The sequence below is a fragment of the Stomoxys calcitrans genome, chromosome 3 (assembly GCF_963082655.1).
Source record: "Stomoxys calcitrans chromosome 3, idStoCalc2.1, whole genome shotgun sequence".
Classification (NCBI taxonomy): Eukaryota; Metazoa; Arthropoda; class Insecta; order Diptera; family Muscidae; genus Stomoxys; species Stomoxys calcitrans.
In genome coordinates, this window is record NC_081554.1 from 12,066,933 (window position 1) to 12,089,784 (window position 22,852).

Sequence of the window (22,852 nt, forward strand, 5' to 3'; positions counted from 1 at the left end):
CTCTCGTAATTTTGCAGAGGGGGTTTTCTTATGACTACCGACATTACTGGTGAATTTTATAGAAATCGGTTCAGATTTAGATAAGTATATCTCCATCGCCAGTAAATATGAGACACTATCGCGAAACCACGTTCATAATTTCATTCTCGTTTATATGCTTTCGGGCATGTTTGCATCGTTGTACTATAACCTGTCCTTCCTCGCATTCGATTTTCTTCCACCTCGCAATCGATTGAGGGCTGCAGATAATAAAGTTATCCGCAGCCTTAACTTCGTTTTCTGACGACGCATAGTGGGAGAAAATCGAAAAAAAAACTTGTAAAAAATATGCCGTGTGAGAACGGGTAGAGATATCTCTTCTTAATTTGAAATTGTTAGAGCTGAGCGCCTCTTGGCCAGCCCCTAAATTTGGTCACCTTGGCATTTCGAAAAATTGTTCGATCTGCCAAAACTGCAATTTTTTGGTGCTGAATAAAAAAATTCTAAAATTTTTGTATTAAAAAACCAAAAATTATTTTTTGGCCTAATTTTTTTACGAAAATCTCCAAAATACCCCCTTCAGGCAAAGATAGTTTCAAAATCTTAATTTTTTAGTAAAAAAAACATGTGCCCAATTGGGCGATCTACGTTTTGGAATTTTTGTACCCATTTAAGTTGACATATTTTGTTCAAGTTTCACTTTAAAAGCATCTACAATATTGCCTGTTTAGAAGCAAAAAAGAAAAAGTTAAGTTATTTAAGCACGTTTTTTCAATAAAGACAGATCAGATGTGTTGCTTGTCGTGTGTGGTACACTGCGATTCATCGGTGGCGGTTATTCCGCTGTATGCATTATCGTCTGGTCTCTGCTCGGTTGCACATGCTTCGGAACCTTATAACGACAGGATAGTATCAGTGCCTTGTAAAGTTTATCTTTTATCCGGCGGAAGGTGCCTTTGTTTCCGAATTACTTACTTATTCCAAATAAGCATCCATTTGATATGCACATTTTTCCATAAATCGTTTTTTTAAGGAACAGTTTTCTTTTGCTGAACAGTATAGGAGCATGATTTACTCATTTAACAAGTACGTCTCTCGATGTATGCCTGGCTCCATTGTTATCAACTATACCGATTAAAAATCGACCCTGCTTTTCCCTGGGGAATTACTTCAACATAGGAATCCCTTTCGTATTATTCCGAGGTGGACCCCATATCTGCTGATTATATATATCACCTTCATTGTGTCTGCGTTCAGTATCCCGTACTCATACTCTACGCTGCTGCGTCCAGGTCCATCTTCTTCCTACACAGTATGCGTAGTATGCCTTCTTGTATTGAGTGTGTTCTTTCTCAGCCGCATTCTTGGCGCTGGCTCTCTTGTATCTCCGTTTTTGTAGGATGCAGTTGCTTCGTTGCTCAGACATTGCTTCATTCCACGTGTTTACTGCGTTTCTATTTTCCTTCGAACGTTTAATTCTTGGCAACGGCCACTGGCAACGCCACTGTTGACATTATCTGACCTCTGGGCTTACTGGTCAATTTCTGCTAAGAGTTTTGAGGAGTCAAGCTTGTTCACGTTTCAGTTCCATGTTCTGTCACTCATTCTTTCATAAGCAGTGTTTTTACCAGTATTAAAGGAGAACATACCTCGTATTTAAATTTAATGCTTCATAGTACCTTAGGCCAATATTTCATCACGTTGAAAATACTTTGAAGATTAAGTATATACATACAATTACTCTGAATCAATATCGATTATCAATATTGTTTGTGCTACAGACTAAGACTAAGACAAGACGTTCTAAACTTAATTTTATAGCAAACTAAATGTCATATTTTTGGAAAGTCAAGATTATGAAATGGAAAACTCGACCATTTTTTCTACCTTCTGTAGCAATAAAGTTCAGTCTTCATAAAATCAAGACATTGGTCTTTTTTATTTAGATCATAAATTTCTTTATTGGTTTTGACCAATGTTATTCCCTTTTTGATCTCAAAACTGGGCCCAAATATTTGATACTTCATATATATTTCAGTTTATAAGCAAATTTGTATTTACGCTTCTTTTTATTTTGATCAAAAAACTATATCATTTGTTGTTGAAAGTAAATGCAAGCTATTCACAATATTTAAGCATATGGGAGTATAGTAAAATATATTGCCAAAAGTCGTTTATTTCGCCATTGATAGCAAATATAATAACAATATGCTAACGGATTTAGTTATCAAATAAAAACTTGTATTTCTCAGCCAAACGTATAATATGGCCAATTTTCTCCGATATTTCCTTTCCGCCCAAATTCTTACTCATGACATCCATGCCCATGTCCTTGTAATCATCGGGCATAGTGCTATTGTCAGCTAAAATAATTTTAGCCATAAAAACTGCATGACATATTTCGATTGGAGCGCAGCGGTGGATTTCTTTCATAAAACTGAAAAACCCAAAATTTTTAATAATGAAATTTCTAAGTAATTTTGGAGATTAGTATTACCCCACAAAGGAATATTCATCAGTTGGCACATTCACAGATTTTAGGCAATCTATAAATGCCTTGTAGTACAACAGCAACAACTCATCCATGTGATTTTCCAAAGCTGGTATTTCAACACTTGAAAATAAAAAGAATATAATGTCATGGGCCACACTTTCGTACTGGGCAATTTGAAAGTCCACAAATTTGATTTTACAGGGAGCACCATTTTCATCTGAAACAAAAAAAAAACAAAGGTTATTAAAATTGAGTCAACATATTATCAAATTGGATAAACCAAAGACGTTAAATCGTAAGTAAGGAAAGGATTGTGTTGAACTTAAGCTTCCTTGGGCCACGAAACCGATGTTACAATAATTTGAATTTTTGGGGATATCATAGTTTTTTGGTATAGGGAAAGGATTTTCATCCTTTTCTTAATTAATACCTTATTTAAGGACTTACAAGCATTTTAAGTTTGAAGATTTTTTTAGCCATTCTTGGTTTGCAAGTGCTTTATGTGCCGTGCCAAGTCGTATTGGTACGCCCATGGTCTACGACCAGAATTGTGTACCCACGGCTCCAAAGCAACTTTCAAAATATTTTCCCGATAATTAGTTGCATTGGCTTTGACGCCAGGCTCCATAAAAATGATTGGAAAGCCGCCATCGGCGGCCGCAGTTACCCATGACATCAACCACGGCGTTTGACAGCACTACCAATATCATTACAACGATTTATGGTGTCATACACAAACATTTTGTTCACTTTGATGTGTATAAGTTCGTCAGCAATAGCCGATTGTGATTTTCCAGCCCAATATAATGCAATGTTGCTGTCGTTGTAGCATTGTGTTGTATACTGATAATGCAATGACACTATTATGCTTGAACTTCTTCACGAATTGTTTTCCTTTTAAAAAGATGAGAAGCAAATATTTTTGGTGGCTTGTAAACAATATAATGAGCACTCAAACAAATATCTTGTAGTTGCCATTTCTAGTTCGATATAAAGGGTGATTTTTTTGAGGTTAGGATTTTCATGCATTAGTATTTGACAGATCACGTGGGATTTCAGACATGGTGTCAAAGAGAAAGATGCTCAGTATGCTTTGACATTTCATCATGAATAGACTTACTAACGAGCAACGCTTGCAAATCATTGAATTTTATTACCAAAATCAGTGTTCGGTTCGAAATGTGTTCAAATTTTGACAAATTTTGTTCAGCGATGAGGCTCATTTCTGGTTGAATGGCTACGTAAATAAGCAAAATTGCCGCATTTGGAGTGAATAGCAACCAGAAGCCGTTCAAGAACTGCCCATGCATCCCGAAAAATGCACTGTTTGGTGTGGTTTGTACGCTGGTGGAATCATTGGACCGTATTTTTTCAAAGATGCTGTTGGACGCAACGTTACGGTGAATGAACACATTTCGAACCGAACACTGATTTTGGTAATAAAATTCAATGATTTGCAAGCGTTGCTCGTTAGTAAGTCTATTCATGATGAAATGTCAAAGCATACTGAGCATCTTTCTCTTTGACACCATGTCTGAAATCCCACGTGATCTGTCAAATACTAATGCATGAAAATCCTAACCTCAAAAAAATCACCCTTTATAAACAGATATAGGATTGTGAACTTGGTAACACTTTGTGTCAGCTACCCAATAATAGTTTTTATTTAAAAACAAGTGTAGAAAAACAAGCTTATTTCAGGACTTGGAAGAACTTTACTTTTTTTCAACAATTCAGATTTTTGGAAAGTTGGATGGAGAGGAGAAATTTGTATTGTGTTTTCAATATTTAAGGATTTACAAGCATTTTTAAGTTCATGTATGTGTATTTTTTAGGACTTATTAACAATAGTTAATGTCGTTAATCCATAAAAAATTTCTTCATTACCAAACCTGGCTAATACGATTTGAGCGACAACACTCCTGATTTTAGAATCTACAGTGAGTGTTGTATATGATGGTTGCGTAAATGTTGACAGTCCCATCGGTGTTTCATAAAGGCTTCTTTTTTCATAATTTAACCCTGCGGGACTCCCAATCCAGATTAAAAGATCTTCGAGTTGATGAACGAAAAGGACCGTCTAAAATCATCGTTCAGTTTAGCGACCCGTTCAATATACTGATTCTCTAAGGTTTATCAGCTTCTACTCCTTGAAGTATTTATATACATTTTAAAGAACGGAGAACTGACGATTGGGATATATATCTTCTCAGACAGTCAGGCACCCTTTAAATCTCTGAGGAACATATTTCTGAATTCAAAAACCTCCCTCGAATGTCGCAGATCTCTCAACGTCATATCTGGAGAGTTTAAAATTAATTTTTTCGGATACCGAACCACGGAGACATCCGAGGAAATTGTAGAGCAGACGAGGATGCGGGTCTAGGAATAACCTAACACATTCTAGGGGAACTGGAATCTGTGAGTAGACCTCTAGCTTAATGTAAGCTAAATCTTCAGGATCAGACCCGAAGAGCCGGGTGATAGTTGGTCACAATTTGCAAGTTTTTTACACTTTAATGTAGAGGTCTACTGCTTTGCTGTCACTGACTAGACCAGACGGTTAGCGAAGGTTGCAATTAACAACTTCTGCGGAAGCTGTGAGGACATTGTGGAATAGGAAACTATAGAACATTTTCGCTGTGTGGGTCCCGCACTGGCAGGCAGAAGGAGTTCCACTTTAAGCTCTCATTTCTTTGAGAATTTGTCTGAATCAGCGGATGTGAATATTCACAAGTTGTTTGGCTTTTGAAAGCTGTATGATGGTTAAGCATTACGAACTAGTAGCCATATTCCTTCTCCTGTTCCTGCAATATGACAATGGTCGAAAACGTCTAAGTGACTCTGATGCCAGACTGCCTCTTGAACCTAATCTAATCTATTAATTTGCAGCTGTTTTGGGGCTATTGGAGTCAGGCTGAATGAATATTTTACTCCTTTCATAATCCCGTGACTAGGGGATAACGTCAGAGAGTAAATGTAGGTTATATATAACATATACCAAAGACCTAAAAACCTATAAGCCTTAAGTCCTTTCTACTCAAAACCATGGAACCTATTGTGGATGACAAAGAGAAGGAAATCCAGCAAATACAAGCAGCTTACCTATGTCAAGGAATTTCGGTGGAAACTGTACTGCACTAAGTTGTGCAAAAAAAGAAAAATCCTTCCTTTTAACATTATGAGGACCGAGGAGACCAAAGTAGGGCAGTGTCTAGCGTATTCACCTATGACACTGAACGCCTGGGTTCAGGCCCTATTTAGATATAGCTATCATAAAAACCGATCTGCCAATTAAGGGTCTTAAACTCATTTGATACCCGATTTCGCTGAAATTTGAAACTGGGATATCGGCATCTAAACCGAATATGATCCTAATTGGTTCATATTTAGATATAGCTATGGATATAGTGGAGTTATTATAAAATAGGATAATCAATTTATCCATGGTGGCAGGTATCCAAAGTTTGGCACAGCCGAACTGAATGCGTTTTTACTTGTTTTGGTTAATGAACTCGTTATTTTGGCTAAACTAAAAAGGATCAGGCTAAGAATTGCTTCCGGTATATGCTTAAGGAGTAGAATCGGATGTTCGGTTTTTATATGGGAGTAATATCAGGTTAGAGACGGATTCTGACCATACTTGGCAAGGATGTTGAAGGTCGTAGGATAAGAATGGTACCCGCTCCAGATCCCTGATACAAATCCCTGCTCAGCCAGCATCTTTAATAGGTTCTTCATGGCGATTACACGGCGATTACAAAGGATAAAATCGCGTATCAAAGACACATGTTATGGATTTAAGATCCCTCACTGAATCTGCCAATCTATATGACAGCTAGATATAGCTAATAATAGGGCCCGATCTGGACTTCATTCGGTTTGGATATCGGAACGCTCAATATATCTCACTATTTCAAATTTCAGCGAAATCAGGTAATAAATGCACCTGTTATGCCTTGAATCCCTATATCAGAAGATATATGTATATGACAGATATATCTAAATATAGTCCAATCGTGGCCATATTTGGCATGGAAGTCAAGGGGTCTAATAGAATTCACTTTTCCAGCAAAATCGGTTAATAAATGTTTAAGACCATAAATCGGTAGTTCGGTCTATATGACAGCTATATCTAACGAAAGTCGTATGTGGATCACACACAGTCCGTATATCGAGAGGCCACGTGCAACTCACTTTTTCAATTTTTAGCGAATTAGGGCTGTAATTCGCCTGTTATGACCTTAAGACCCTATACCTGGAAATCGGTCTATATCATAAGATCTATGTATATGGCAGATAAATATAGTCCGATCGTGGCCATATTTGGCATGGAAGTCAAGAAGTCTAGTAAAATTCACTCTTCCAGCAAAATCGGTTAATAAATGCTCAAGACCATAAATCGGTATATCGGTCTATATGACAGCTATATATAACTAAAGCCGCATGTGGATCACACACAGTCCGTATATCGAGAGGCCACGTGCAACTCACTTTTTAAATTTTCAGCGAATTAGGGCTGTAATTCGCCTGTTATGACCTTAAGACCCTATACCTGGAAATCGGTCTATATGACAGTTATACATAAATAATATCCGATCGAGACCACATTTGGCATGGATAACAAGGTCTCTAAGAGAACTCACTGTTCCGAATTTCAATCAAATCGGCTAATAAAAAGGCTTTTATAGATTTGAGACCCAAAATCGCCAAATCAGTCTATTTGGCAGCTATATCCAAATATAGTCTGATCCGGACCCTATTCATTTAGGATTTCGGGAGGCCTAATACAACTTACTGTTTCAAATTTTAACGAAATCAGATAAAAAATAAAGCTTTTATGAGCTTTAGACCCTTTGTTGCCAGATCGGTCTATATGGCAGCTATATCTAAATATAGTCCGATCTGAACCATATTTGGACCGAATGTCGGGAGGCCTAAAACTATTCACTGGTTTAAATTTCGGCGAAATCGGAAAAAATAAAGATTTTATGGGCTTCAGACCCTTTATCGGCTGATCGGTCTATATAGCAGCTATATCGAAATGTAGTCCGATTTGGACCGTTCAAGAAATTAACTTGCGTGCAGCAAAAAGACGTATCTGTGCCAATTTTTGAAAGCTGTAGGGTGATAACAACGGACAGACACACGGACATGGTTCGGAATTTAGAATTTTACGACGATCCGAAATATATATACTTTGTAGGGTCGGAAATGGATATATCTATGTGTTGCAAACGGATTGACTAAATAAATATACCCCCTATTCTATGGTGGTGGGTATAAAAACACATAAAACTATGTAAAATGACAAGCCAAAATTTCAATGAGTTCCAAACGGAACGATATTCTATAGAAATCATAAATAAAGAGCATAGCCACAAACCATATTTCAGCATTAAATTATTAATCCACAAATCACAATGTGCCACGGTTGTGTACAATCCATCCTCTGCATCTGGTTTATAGAAGAAATCATCATAATCCTTCATTAGTTTCCTAAATCTGTTAACATAGTTGTCATTGTTGTTGGTGGCCAAGGCAACTTCGGTGAACAAGTCCTACAAAAATTTGAAAAATAAAATCAAATTAAAGAAAGTAGCCCTAAAATGTGTCTAGCTTACACTATTCAATTGTTCCTTGACTTCTGCTGGCATATCTCCATTCATATTGAACCTCCTAATGTATGGTCGTATGTGTTGGTTGAATTCTTCTGGTTTCTTAATTCTCAGAGCCAAGGGTAAGGCATGATATTTGGCTGTTTCGAGTAATACAAATTTGGTTTGTTCCAAATTAAACATGACATGGCGATTGCCGGCCTTAAATCCCATTGTCTGTAGATTTTCCTGAACCAATACGGCATCTCTGTCCACAAGTTCAGTATCGGGATTTAGGGAAATACGACTGCCATAGTATTGAGGAAAACCATCGAATAGCTGGGATTCCTCAATGCCCTCTTCCAATTGCATGGAACGCAAAGCAGCACTCAGGTATCTATAGAATACGATTTCGGTAAGACAGGTGCGTTCTGGCTTAAATAACTTCCAGAAGAAATCATTGGTAATAGGTGGCAATTTGGCCACCAAGGGTAAATCTTCAATTTCTCCCGAGGGTTTTTGAATATTTGCAATAACCGCCAACATAATACTGCCATAGTTTTCTCCGGCCTTGGTGAGATAGCGACTAGTGTAGGAGATTAATTTGCCGCCATCCAAATGGGGCTCAATCACCGAGGGAAGATCAATAATTTTGGGTGCCTCGGCCATAATAACTGAAAAAGGGAAAGTGGGGGAGAGTGAGAGATAATAGAGGAGAAACTCATTATAAATGTTTTAGTTTAACAGAAAAGAAAACTACACCCACTAAATACAAACAAAATTTCAATTTTGTTGTTGACATTTTTTTTTTTTTTTTTTTTTATTTATTTTCATTACAACTGAGTTACACTCATCTAGTAATTTTAAGATAGCGTATAGATAAATAATACAAACTAGAGAATTTAGCCTAGTTCGAATTCATTTTGTGGAAATAGTTCAGTAACTACATCCTAGTTCTTGGGATTTAGGGCCTCTTAAGGGACTAGATCCATTGGTATAGTTCTTTGAAGTCTTCTGGTGGCTGGATAGTTTCGAACAATATTATTTAAGTCAGAGTTAACGTGACTATGTAACTTGTTCGCATGTTTCAGGGCGTGAATGGATATTTCCTCTGATATTGACCTCACTCCCAAGTCTCTGTGCAGATCGGTGTTTCGTATGTACCAAGGTGCATTAGCAATGGTACGAAGGATTAAATTTTGGGTTTTTTGAATCTTTTCTACTTCATTCTTGGCAGCGCAACCCCAAAGTTGTATTCCGTAGGTCCATATTGGTTTAATCATTTGATTATACAAAAGAAGTTTGTTTTGAATCGATATTCTATTGTCCACTAGCATCCAGTACAGCTCTGAGAATTTTATTTTTATTTCCTTATTTTTTTTCTTCACGTGCTCTTTCCATTTAATTTTAGTGTCTAGGGTCATTCCCAAATATTTTGCTGTGTTTGCGAATGGTATTACTTTACCATTTAGATATAACGGTAAATAACGAAGTTCTTTGTTTGTGAAAAGTATGTGGATTGACTTGTTTTCATTTAGATTCATCCTCCATTTGTTTATCCAAAGTAAAATGTCCGACAGAGCTGCTTGAAGTTTATTTGTAGCTTCAATTTCACTATTGGCAGTCGTAAGAATTGCAGTGTCATCGGCAAATGTTGCAATTGTTGCATCAGGCGGGTTTGGTATATCTCTGGTGTAAAGAAGGTATAAAACAGGGCCTAGGACACTCCCCTGAGGTACTCCAGCCTTTATTGGTTTCAGTTTTGAATAATTATTTTCTATTTTTACTCGAAAGTGTCTGTTGGTTAAGTATGATTCCAAGATTTCATAAAATTCCGTTGGGAGATCGTTATGAAGTTTGGTTAAGAGCCCTTGGTGCCAAACTTTGTCAAATGCTTGTCCCACGTCTAAAAACACGGCAGAGCAGACGAGTTTATTTTCAATGGCTCTTTCGGCTATATCAACTATTCGGTGAACTTGTTGTATAGTTGAATGATTATTTCGGAATCCAAACTGATGGTCAGGTATGAGAAGCCTACTTGTTAATAAGGGACGCAATCTTTTTAATAGCAACTTTTCAAATATCTTTGACATAACCGGTAGTAGCGATATCGGACGGTATGATGTTATTTCATGATCAGGTTTTCCAGATTTCTTGATTACGATAACTTCTGCAACTTTCCATTCTAATGGAACATGTCGCAGACGAAAACATGCATTTATTATAAATAAAAGCTTTTTAACAGCTATATGTGGAAGCTTTTTAAGTATTTTGGTTGTTATTAAGTCATAACCTGGAGATTTCTTAGCGCTCAGATCTTTGGCGATGAGATTTTCTAGCTCTTTAATTGTAGCTGGTTTAATGACTTGGTTGTCACATTTTTCTAATTTATAAGTTTCTTCATTGTCAGACCTACATTCAAGTGGTTTAAATATGTTGCTAAAATAATTTGCAAACAAATCTACTTTTTCTTCGGCTTTTTTTACCCATGATCCATCTACATTTTTAAGTGGTGGAATGGTTGGGGAAGCTTGATTTAATTGCCGCGTGGCCTTCCATAGATTGTAGTTGGTTTCTTTGGTTGCTGTTAGGTTTCCTAAGTATCTAGACATAGCCTTATTTTTTGACTCCTGTGTGATGCGTTTGAGTTCATTAACAAGCCTGTTCAATGTTCTTTTATTTTCGATTGTTCTTTCTCTTTGCCATTTCTTCCTAGCTTTTCTTTTCTTCGATAAAAGGTCTCTAATTTCCTTCGGATATGTGCCAGTAGTGTTGGTATGACTTGTAGTAGGAGTACTTTCCCATGCAGACGTTTGTATTGCGTTGATGAAGCTTGTCAACTCTTCATCAATTTGATCTTTGGTTCTAAGGGGAATCTTTAGTTCAATTTTCTCAGACAATATATATTTGAAAAATTGCCAGTTAGTACGATTATTCGAGAGAAAACTTGGAGTTTCTTTTTCGATAAAATTATCACTGACGGTCATTATCACTGCAGAATGATCCGATGATGATAATGCAGCTGTGTTCTCAATGTAAATAAAGTTTTTAGGTATATTTTTAGTAACAAAAAAATCAATTAAATCTGGAATACGTTGCTCATTCGATGGCCAATACGTAGGCTCGTTTCCTGAATATATCTCACATTTTAGAGCTCTGCATGCTTTGTGAAGTTGGTGTCCTTTGGGTGTAGTTAATCTAGAACCCCAGAGTTTGTTTTTAGCATTGAAATCTCCTCCTAATATAAAGTGATTTTGAAAACCTTTTAAAACTTCAATGTAGTGTTCGCTTTTAATGTTATGCCTTGGAGGTGAATAGATAGCACATATTTTAAAGGTCTTATTATTTTTTAAGCTCACTGATACACATGCAATTTGAAACATTTCATTCTCTATTTTCTCTTCTTCTTGGTGTTCAATATTATTTTTGATTATTATTGAGGCTCCTCCTCTCGGTCTTTGGGAAGGATGAACTGCATTATAAATCATGTACCCTTTGACACTGACATGTGTATGTCTAGTCAGATGGCTTTCTGAGATTAATAATATATCAATTTTGTGGTCGTTGAGAAAATATTCTATTTCATTAATGCGGCTCACTAAGCCATTACAGTTCCATGTTGTTATTCGCAGAGTAGCCATTATTGTGGGACTAATATGTTGACATAATATTTGCATATCTCATCAAGTCTCTGTGTCGCAATTATTCCAATCAACTTTAGAGGAACACATTTTTCAAACACAGGTTTTTTGTTGAGAAATACATGAATACGACTATGATTAATGTTATTGGAGTGACCTTATGTTTTTTTACTTATTTTGCAATAAAAAGAATAAAACCCTTTACAATTTATTCCAATCGATTTAAATTGTAAGCATATAAAAGCTATGGGAATGATACACAATGAGATGAGACAGAAAACATTTGTACGGAGTCTGATCAAAAAATAACTGTTTTATAATTTTTTTCAAAAAGTATTTATTTTTTCATCGAAGACTGTTTTGTCCCCTTCAAAGTAATACTAATATTGTTCTTCCGTTTGTAACTCATCGAAGTAATGATCTGAGACCCAACAAAGTATACAAGGTCTGATCCACAAATTTTTTATATTAAATTTTTCCAAAAAGTATTTATTCAATAATACGTCCCCTTCAAAGTAATCCCACTCAGATATTTTTATACCCCCCACCGAAGGATGGGGGTATATTCATTTTGTCATTCCGTTTGCAACACATCGAAATATCGATTTCTGACCCTATAAAGTATATTTATTCTTGATCAGCGCAAAAATCTAAGACGATAAAAGCAACATTTGTTATCCGATTTTGCTGAAATTTGAGACAGTGATTTGTGTTAGGGCCTTCGAAATCCTTCTTCAATTTGGTTCAGATCGGTCCTGATTTGGATCTAGCTGTGGTATAGATCGATCCACCGATTTAGGGTCTAAGGCTCATAAAAGCCACTTTTATTTTCCGATATTTCTGAAATTTGAGACAGTGCGTTGTGTTAGGTCTTCGACATATTTCTTCAATTTGGGCCAGATCGATCCTGATTTGAATATAGCCGTCATATAGACCGATCACTCGATTTAAAGTCTTGCGCCCATAAAAGGCGCATTTATTGTCCGATTTTGCCAAAATTTGGGACAGTGAGTTGTGTTTGGCCCTTCGGTCCAGATTTGGATATAGCTGCCATATTGACCGATCTCTCGATTTAAGGTTTTGGGCCCATAAAAGGCGCATTCATTGTCCGATGTCGCCGAAATTTGGGACAGTGAGTTAAGTAAGCCCCTCGACATATTTCTGCAATATGGCACAGATCGGTCCAGATTTGGATATAGCTGCCATATAGAACGATCTCTCGATTTAAGGTTTTGGGGCCATGAAAGGCGCATTTATTGTCCGATTTCGCCGAAATTTGGGACAGTGAGTTGTGTTAAGCGCTTCGACAATTTTCTGAAACTTGGACCAAATCGGTCCAGATTTGGATATAGACCGATATCTCGATTCAAGGTCTTGACCCCATAAAAGGCCCATTTATAATCCGATTTCATTGAAATTTGACACAGTGACTTATGTTAGGCTTTTCGACATCCGTGTCGTATATGGTTCAGACCAATATTTTGTTCTACACACGATGTTTCGACAATAAATTCTACATAAATTTTTACTTTGCTTATGTAATTCATGCTAGGACCTAAAATCCTCAACTGATTCCCTTAGAAAGTACAAAATCCAACTTTGGAAGTCCGGTCGGCTCAGGTTATCGTTAAACAATTGTCATATGATCAATATTTCATATTTTGCTTATTGGGATCAAAAGAAAAAAATGGAGAGTTTGCGTTTCCCTATTGGAAAAAAATTTCTCATTCGGATTCTTTAGAAGATCAAAAACATTTCGATGTTTTGCTTACGGGATGACAAAATTAATATACCCCCATCCTATAATTGAGGGTAAACAAATTGTAGGCATTTAATCAGTTATTGTGCGTCTTAAAACATTGGAATTCATAAACATTATGATTATCGATATCATTAACCATTGCTGTACTCATTCATTATGGATTCTTTTTTTTTAACTTTTAGATAAGAAAAATCTTTAAGTATCAGGTATCAATTTGTACACAATAATTTTTCTTTTTTTGTTTGTTTAGCACTTTAATTTGAAAGATTTATTCGTTGCTGATACCAAAATGAAGAAAATATCACTGAAGAGGCAACTATTTATGTTGTACTATAAATACTTTTTTAGTTCTATTTGCCTTTCATTTTATTATTAATTTTTATATGAAAGTACAGATATCTTATTTTATTTCATATTTTTTTATTTTATTTTATATTATTTTATTTTATTTTACTTTATTTTATTTTATTTTATTTTATTTTATTTTATTTTATTTTATTTTATTTTATTTTATTTTATTTTATTTTATTTTATTTTATTTCATTTTTTATTTTATTAAATCAATCATGCTCTTTGCCAGCATTGGAAGTAAAATTTTAGCTGAGAACATTAAATTATGTCCAACTTGTCGGCACGTGCCTTTTTAACTGATGGCCATAAATCGTTCGTATTTTGTTTAAAAAATTAAGATATGCGTGTCTCTATTTCTCTCTTATATTGTGTGGGGCAGTCTGTTGAACATGAACATAATAAACGGACAAAAAACGCTTTTGTTTTGTTTCGTATGAAACAATTGGCTCGTATGCGTATAATTGGCTCAATCGCCCATTTTTTGTAGATTTTACAAGCCAAGACACTATAACCAAAATAACCTAGTAGTGTTTAACGAGCCTTCCGTTACATTCTCTAATCCGAAGTTTGAGTTGTTGAACAACCATACCATCCCATGGTATGGCCATGTGGCCGATTTTCAAACATATTTCTGTGGATACCAAAGAATAAATCTGAACAGAATAATCGCTAGCATGTGATTACGACGGAGAGACTTTTAGAAGAGAATTTTACAGAAAACCACCATACCATCATATGGATTGGTATGTATATATACCCTACAAACGGCCTATAGTTGAATACAGCTACCAAAAAAAACAATATCTTATTCTAAAAAATTGAACAATGACTCAATGTCCCTGCCGAATCTGGTCAAAATCGTGCCATATTTCGGACATAAATTATACATTTTTCACCGAACTATGACGATAGGTGATTAACATATATACTTGAGGTGGTAGGTATCCAAAGTTCGGCCCGGCCAAATTTAACGCCTTTTTACTTGTTTGATTATCAACCAATTTTTAATATGCATACCACCACTGTTGTACAGGGTATATTAAGTTTGTGCATTTGTTTGCAACGCTAAAAAGGAGAAGAGCTAGACCCATTGATATGTATACCGATCGACTCAGAATCACTTTCTGATTCGATTTAGCCATGTCTGTCTGTGAGTCCATGCATTCTTGTAATCAATGTGCAGGTCGTGTTTGTTCTCCAATCATCACGAAATTTTGCACATATCACTTTTTTAGCGCAAGGAGAAACGCTATTGATTTTGGTTCGGTTCATCGGTTCAGATTTAGATATAGCTCCCATATATAAGTATTGCCCGATTTACACTTAAATAGGCGTAGTAGCTACAATTTTCAACCGATCTGCACAAAATTTGGCACGAACTGTTTTGTTACTGATTTTAACATATCTGCAAGATTTCATTTAAATCGGTTCAGATTTAGATAGAGCTCCCATGTATATGTATCGCCCGATTTGCACTTTAATAACCGTAGTAACTACAATTTTCAACCTATCTGCACAACATTTGGCACGGACTGTTTTGTTACTGACATTAACATATCCGCAAAATTTCATCAAAATCGGTTCAGATTTAGTTATAGCTCCCATATATATGTATCGCCCGATTTGCCCTTAAATGGCCGGAATAGTTACAATTTTCAACCGGTCTGCACAAAATTTGGCACGAATTGTTTTGTTACTGATCTTATAATATAAGCAAAATTTCATTAAAATCGGTTCAGATTTAGATATAGCTCTCATATATATGTATCGCCCGATTTGCACTTAAATGGCCGGAATAGCTACAATTTTCAACCGGTCTGCACAAAATTTGGCACGAATTGTTTTGTTACTGATCTTATAATATAAGCAAAATTTCATTAAAATCGGTTCAGATTTAGATATAGCTCCCATATATATGTTTGCCCGATTTGCATTTAAATGGCCGTAGTAGCTACAATTTTCAACCGATCTGCACAAAATTTGGCACGGATTGTTTTGTTACTGATCTTATCATATCTACAAGATTTCATTACAATCGGTTCAAATTTGGATATAGCACCCTTACATACTTATCGCCGGATTTGCACTTATATGGCCGAAGTAACAATAATTTCCAAACGATCTGTTTAAAAGTCGGTTCAGATTTAGATATAGCTCTCATATACATGCATATTTATATATTGTCCGAATTTATAATTGTAGGGAAGGTGTACGGCATTATATAGTCGGTTCCGCCCGACTTTTGCCTTTCCTTACTGGTTAGAACTTCCAATCGAATAACGCGCAACTCTTTTAGAACAATATTTAATAAATATTCCAAAACACTTATATGTTACTCGTCCTGGAGAGTAATGCGCCAATCTTTCAGAAGATTATTTTATAAGTCTTCCAAAACACTCATTTGTTACTCATCGACGGATTCGATTTGCGCGATTCTAAGATCTTCCAAGACTTTTCTGACTTACTCTTTCGTAACTCGTGTGGAAGATTCGCGGAACACTTTTCCAGAAGATTCGTCTTGAGGACACAACTCCTCACGAGCTCGTCCGCGAACGTAAACTCTATCTAGAAGATTCGCGAGAGATTGTTTAGCGGATAAAAATGTTTGCAGGGTAAAATAATCAATCAATATGTATCTTAAATGTTAATTTACAACTTCTCCGGTTTTGAGTCTATCACCATCAACAGATACAAAAGGTCATCGACACGTATCTAAGCCAATATTTTACAACACAAACATGCGAATTCGAAATTTAAAAATTAAATTTCATCTTTAGAATGAAATTTCCAAAAAAGTTGATGAAATGTTTTGAATTTGCAATAACTTTTTTGTTATGATAGCAGAATTTAATCAATTTTTGTTTGTAGAGTGAGTTCGTAAAATATTTTGGTTGCCGATATGCGAGTATTAACAAATTTTCTAATCATTCATTATCACTTCTTTTTTGTTTTTGCTTTAAGATAAGACAAATCTTTTTAAGCAACAAATATCAATTTTCGAGACAATATAATTTTAACATTTTTTTTTATATGAGCACTTAAATATATTTGAAATCAAAACTTGCCCAACGCCAAAGGGCGTTGAGGGGAAAATTAAAGTGCCAACTAATAGTTGGCTTTTACTGTAATTATTTTTAAATAGATACTAATTATTTTATTACACTTTTCTCTGTTTATTTTAACATTTTCTTTATAGTAAGCCATCAATTAAATTTCTGCTTTGTTTTGTTTTGTTTTGAAAATGATTTTGTGTTTTTGCTTTTTTTAGAATCTCACTCTTCTATCCCCCAAAATCACTCACATACATTCTCTATGTTTACACTTAGGATCGTTATGCCAATTGTTTTTAAATTTGTTCATGCACAACTGTCACAAATTTACCTTAATCACTAATTAACAGACTTCCGTTTATGTTATTTTGTGTATTTTGCAAAAAATTATCAGTTAATTTTTTTTACACTTTGAAATTCACTCGGCCAGCGATCACCCCAGACTGAAGAACTATTCCAGAATGAAGAGTGCTTTCACTCAATACTGCCGCTGAGAAATCAAAAGAAAAAAAAACAAAATAAAAAAAACAATACCAACAAGTAAATATGCGTTAAGTTTGGCAGAGACGAATCTTAGACACCCTCCGCCACAAATAGCATAAGGCGGAAGCTGTGGGAATGAAATGGAAGATCATAACAGTAGTTGGGTGGTATCTTTATATGGTAGCTGTATACAAATCTGAAACGATTTTCATGAAATTAAGCAGAGGCTTGGTAATAACCATTCCATAACAAATTTTGCAAATTGGTTATACATTTTAGTTACGACATACGTCCTCATAAAAGTGTAAATCGGGTTATCTCTATAAAAAGAGAAGCGTGATTGACTGACATCTGATCACTGCCCAGTCCAAACGGCTAAAGATAGAATTATGAAATTTTGCACGAATCTTGGTCTTGGGTAGGAGGCGCATGATAAGGTCGGAAGCGCATGATAAGTCGCACATCAACGTACTAGATAGTACCAAATTGTACGAAAATGGGTACTATTTGCCCAGGGCGAGCGGATAGGGCTACGACATTGTTCTTAAGCTCAAATTTAAGAGCGTCTCAAAAAAAATCTTTGAGAAAAAAATTTGGAAAATTGTACCGGAAGTGGGAGAAATAGTACGTTTGGTACCGAAAATGGTACTTTTTTCGGATTGAGCTAGATCTCTGAATTTTGGTATTTAGCTAAACTATGATAAAATAAGATGAGGGAGCAAATGAGTTTTTCGAAATTTGTACATTTTGGTACTAAAAAGGTTCCAAAAAGGTACAAAATGGGTGAATTTTGCACATGGCAGATGGATAGAGTTAGAAATTTGAAATTTAACCCAATAGACGTCTGCTGCAAAGTAATAAAAGTGAAAAGAAAATAAAAATGGAAAAATAGTACTGGTAAACGCGAACGGAAAGGGATACGAGGATGTTCTTGGGTTCAAATTAAAGAACGTCTCAAAGAAAAGTCTTGAAGAAAGAAATTTTAGAAAATCGTACCAGAAGTAGAAGAAATAGTACGTTTAGTACGGAATTTGGTAATTTTTTCGGATTGAGCTATAGCTCTGAATTTTAGTACTTAGCTAAACTATGACAAGCTAAAATGGGGGAGCAAATGAGTTTTTCGAAATTTGTACATTTTGGTACTAAAAAAGTTCCATAAAGGTACAAAATGGGTGAATTTTGCACAGGGCGGATGGATTGAGTTAGAAATTTGGAATTTGAGCCAATAGACATCTGCTGCAAAGTTGTAAAAGTGAAAAGAAAAAGAATGGAAAAATGTTACTGGTAATGGGAGAAAAGTACGTCGAGTACCGCAATTAGTACCATTTAGTACTTTCTTTACAGATGGTGCTAAAGGTTTGAAATTTGGCATGTAGGTACAACTTAGCAATAAATGACGGGCGACTGAATGATTTTTTCACGTTTTGTACATTTTGGTACCAAAATTGGTACCATTTGGTACCTTTTTTTGCAGATGGAGCTAGAGGTCTAAAATTTAGCATGTAGATACAACTAGGAAATAGTGGATGGATGACTAAATGATCTATTAACAATTCGTACACGACTAAAGGTTTTTTTTATTCCCACCTCCATAAGATGGGGCTTTACTAAAATAGTCATTCCGTTTATAACAACATGAAATATTCGTCTAAGATGCCATAAAGTGTATATATTCTTGATCGTCTCGACGTTCTGAGTCGATCTAGTCATGTCCGTCCGTCCGTCTGTCGAAATCACGATAGTGGTTGAGCGCGTAAAGCTAGCCGCTTAAAATTTTGCACAGATACTTAATATTGATGTAGATCATGGGCGATTGCAAGTGGACCATATAAGTTCATGGACCATAAAAGATCTTCCGATTTGACTTCTTGACTCCTCACAAGCCTCAGTTTTTGTCCGATTTGGCTCAAATTTTGCATGTGGTGTTCCGTTCCGTCCCTTCCAACAACTGTGCCAAGTACCGTCCGAATCGGTCTGCAAATTGCAAATTTTGCCCATAAACATTCCATTAAGGAACAGGGACAAACTTCTCACATATCAATGAGTGCAGCACGATTTAAGTTTAAGCTCAATGATAAGAGGCCTCCTTTCTATAGCCGAGTCCGAACGGCGTGCCGCGGTGCGAAACCTCTTTGGAGAGAAGTTTTTACATGGCATAGTATCTTAAAATGTTGCCAGCACTAGGAGGGGAAAACCACAGCTGAAAACGTTGTCTGAAGGTCTCGCCAGGATTCGAACCCAGGCGTTCAGCGTCATAGGCGGACATGCTACCTCTGTGCTACGGTGGCCTCCGAATTGGTCTATAACCTGATATAACTTCCATATAAACCGATCTCCCGATTTGACTTCTTGAGCCCTTACATGCCGTGAATTTTGTCCGATTTGGTATGACTTCCAACAACTGTGCCAAGTACGGTGTATAGTCTCATATAGCTCCCATATAAACCGATCTCCCGATTTGACTTCTTGAGCCTTTACAAGCAGCAATTTTTTTTCGATTTGGCTAAAATTTAGCATGTAGTGTTTTGTTATGATTTTCAATAAGTGTGCCAAGTACGATCCCAATCGGTCTAAAACCTGATACAGCTCCCATGTAAACCGGTCTCTTGATCACCCTTGTTCGGTTCCTAGTATCTCTAATTTTTGCTAGTTGGACAGAAGTTTGATATGTAGAATAAAATTATGCCCTTCAACTAAATTTATTTTGTATAAATTTTTAGCAGATCCATGGCGGTGTGATGCCATGATTCGGTCCGGCCGAACTTTGCACGCGTTTATTTATTGAAATCCGTACATTTAGGTACCAAATCGTACATAACGGTACTTTTTTATGGATTGACCTAGAGCTCTGAAATTTTTGATACACCTTGACAGTATATATCGGGCGATTCGAAGTTTTTTTTGCAATTCGTACATTTAGGTACTAAACCATACAAAATGGTTCTTTCTTTGCAATTTGAGCTTAAGCTCTGAAATTTGGGATACAAATACACTTTGACAGTATATAGTGGGCACATTGATGATTTTTTTGAATTTCGTACATTTTGGTACATAAACGTACAAAATTTAGGATATAGTTACACCTTGACAGTAAATATTGAGTGACTAGAAAATACTTTTGAATTTCGTACACTAAGGTACTAAAAAGTACAAAATAGTTCCCTATTTACGAATTGAGCGAAAGCTCTTTAAATTGGGATACAGTAACACCTTGGCTATGTACATTGGTGGACTACAAGAATTTGTTGAATACCAGCCAAAGGAGTAGCGGAGAGGACCAGGGGAAGCTTGTATGTATATGTAAGAGACAGGGACGTAGCCAGGATTTTATTTTGGATGGGTCCACCCACGTTTTTTCAAAATCGAAAATTGCCAAAATTCTTGTTACTGTGTAATTGGTAAAGAGACAAGAATTTTGGAAATTTTTGAAAATGGTGGTGCTATTGGGTGCAGGAACTGACACATCGGCGGTGATATTTGGTTATAAAGTCATAGCTGAATTTTACAATGATTGCCAACACAGTGCAAATATCTTTTGGAAGTTGTATTAATGGCTTCGAACGGTATACAACGGCTCTTGCTGCTGCTCCGTGTGCCCAGATTCACATTAACGACGAAAATTACCCACAAATATAGCTGTCTTAGAAAAATTCTAGTTCGAGTTAGGAAAGAAGTATCATAATAAAATTTAGATTGGCGTAAAATAGACGACTGAAACCACTTACAAAAAATTTGCTCGTCACTTTCCCGTTTTGGGAAAATTGGCTTGTAAAAAGTCAGCAATTTTCCAAAAATGGAGTGAGATTTCTGGAATCCGTTTTGATATCTAGTTGCATTTGATGGTTTTTATTTTATGTAAAAATCATTAAAACAAGCTTTCTTCGCTAAATTTTCATAAAATATTAAGAAAAAAATTTTTTTGTTGTAGGAAATAAAAAGATTTTTTTTTTCAAAAATTTTTAAAAATATTTGAAAATATTGCTAAATTCTTTAAATTATGAATATACCAGCATATGCCCGGTCGCTTCCCTGCCCCCGATGTTACACCCAATATCAAGGTGTTATTATATCGCAATTTTGAAATGTTCACCTCAATCCGTAAATAAAGTAAAATTTTGTACGTTTTAGTTCCTAAGTATACAAATTTCAAAACAATCTTCTAGTCATCCGTTATATACTGCCAAGATGTACCTGTATCTCTAATGTCACAGATTTAGCTCAGTTTGAAAATAAAGTACCACTTTGTACGTTTTTGCACCAAAATGAACGAATGTAGAAAAAATCTCCTAGTCGCTCGGTACATAGTGCCTAGATGTAAATGTAATCCATATTTCAGAACTGTAACTCAATCCGTAAAGAAGGTGCCATATTTTATGTTTTTTTTTAACAAAATGTGCGAATATCAACAAAACCTTTTAGTCGTCCGGTAGATACTGTCCAAATGTGCCTGTAAACGAAGATTTCAGATCTGTAGCTCAATCTATAAAGAAAGTACTTCATAGTACCAATTACAGCACTTAAGTACTTTTTATTCCACTCCTTGTACGATTTCAACATTTCATATTTGGTACAACTTGTCGTATATTTGTCAAGATTTCGTTCATTTTCAGCAATTTTTTTTTATTTTACCCTTCTCCGTTCACTGTTAAAGTAAAAAAGCTAATTCGTGATTTTTGGTCCCAAAATGTTTAATTTGTTAAAAGTTACTTAGTCAGCCAATTTATATTTCTTGGTAGAATCTACATGTTAAATTTCAGAGCTCTAGTTCAATCCGTAAAGAAAGTATGAAATGGTACCAAATACGGTACTAAACGTACGTTTCTCCCGTTTCCATTACTATTTTTCATATTTTTTTTATCTACCCCCTTTATTTCATAACAAAAATCACTTAAACCAAATTTTAAAGCTCAAGCTCTACCCGTTCGCCCTAAGCAAAGTTCACCTATTTCGTACCATTTTTGGTATTTTTTTGTTTCTAAATTGCCAAAAACTCTTTTTGCATCCCAATTTAGGTTACCATTATGTAGGTTACCATAGATAAGGCAGCCCTGGCCTCAGCCAAATGTTGTCTTTATAGAATACTAGCTGACCCGGGCCCGCTCCGCTGCGCCTTCTTTTCCTTTATATGGAACAAAAAAATATTCCTTGGAATATTTATTTTCGACAATTAAAGATCTTTTAGTGAAATACTATGCTAACTTGACTAGCAGTTTAACAAAATAAGTGCCTTCGTCTGAATCCCATATGATCTTTATTGGTCTACGAATTTAAGTTTGGATGTAAGGTGTACTCCATTCTTAAAATATTGGGTTCCCCAAAAAGTAATTGCGGATTTTTCATATAGTCGGCGTTGACAAATTTTTTCACAGCTTGTGACTCTGTAATTGCATTCTTTCTTCTGTCAGTTATCAGCTGTTACTTTTAGCTTGCTTTAGAAAAAAGTATATTTGATTAAAGTTCATTCTAAGTTTTAATAAAAATGCATTTAATTTCTT

The 22,852-nt window shown here is 35.6% G+C and overlaps 1 protein-coding gene across 1 annotated transcript; it reads right to left on the minus strand.

Moving 5' to 3' along the window:
* Window positions 1-2,125: 2,125 nt before the first annotated feature.
* LOC106084516 (uncharacterized) lies at window positions 2,126-17,320 on the minus strand. The gene is made up of 5 exons (XM_013248247.2): window positions 17,206-17,320; window positions 8,098-8,744; window positions 7,860-8,034; window positions 2,477-2,690; window positions 2,126-2,416 (listed from the first exon to the last, which is right to left on the minus strand). Exons 2-5 carry the CDS (start codon window positions 8,737-8,739, stop codon window positions 2,200-2,202), a joined length of 1,248 nt encoding a protein of 415 aa, XP_013103701.2. The 5' UTR covers window positions 8,740-8,744; window positions 17,206-17,320; the 3' UTR covers window positions 2,126-2,199.
* Between the last annotated feature and the right edge of the window lie 5,532 nt (window positions 17,321-22,852).

Coding starts and splice junctions, on each gene's coding strand:
- LOC106084516 (XM_013248247.2), bottom strand. CDS start 8,739: ATGGCCGAGGCACCCAAAATTATTGATCTTCCCTCGGTGATTGAGCCC. Junction 8,035..8,097: donor TCAAGGAACAATTGAATAGT/GTAAGCTAGACA, acceptor AAATTTTTGTAG/GACTTGTTCACCGAAGTTGC. Junction 2,691..7,859: donor TAATTTAATGCTGAAATATG/GTTTGTGGCTAT, acceptor TTTTTGTTTCAG/ATGAAAATGGTGCTCCCTGT.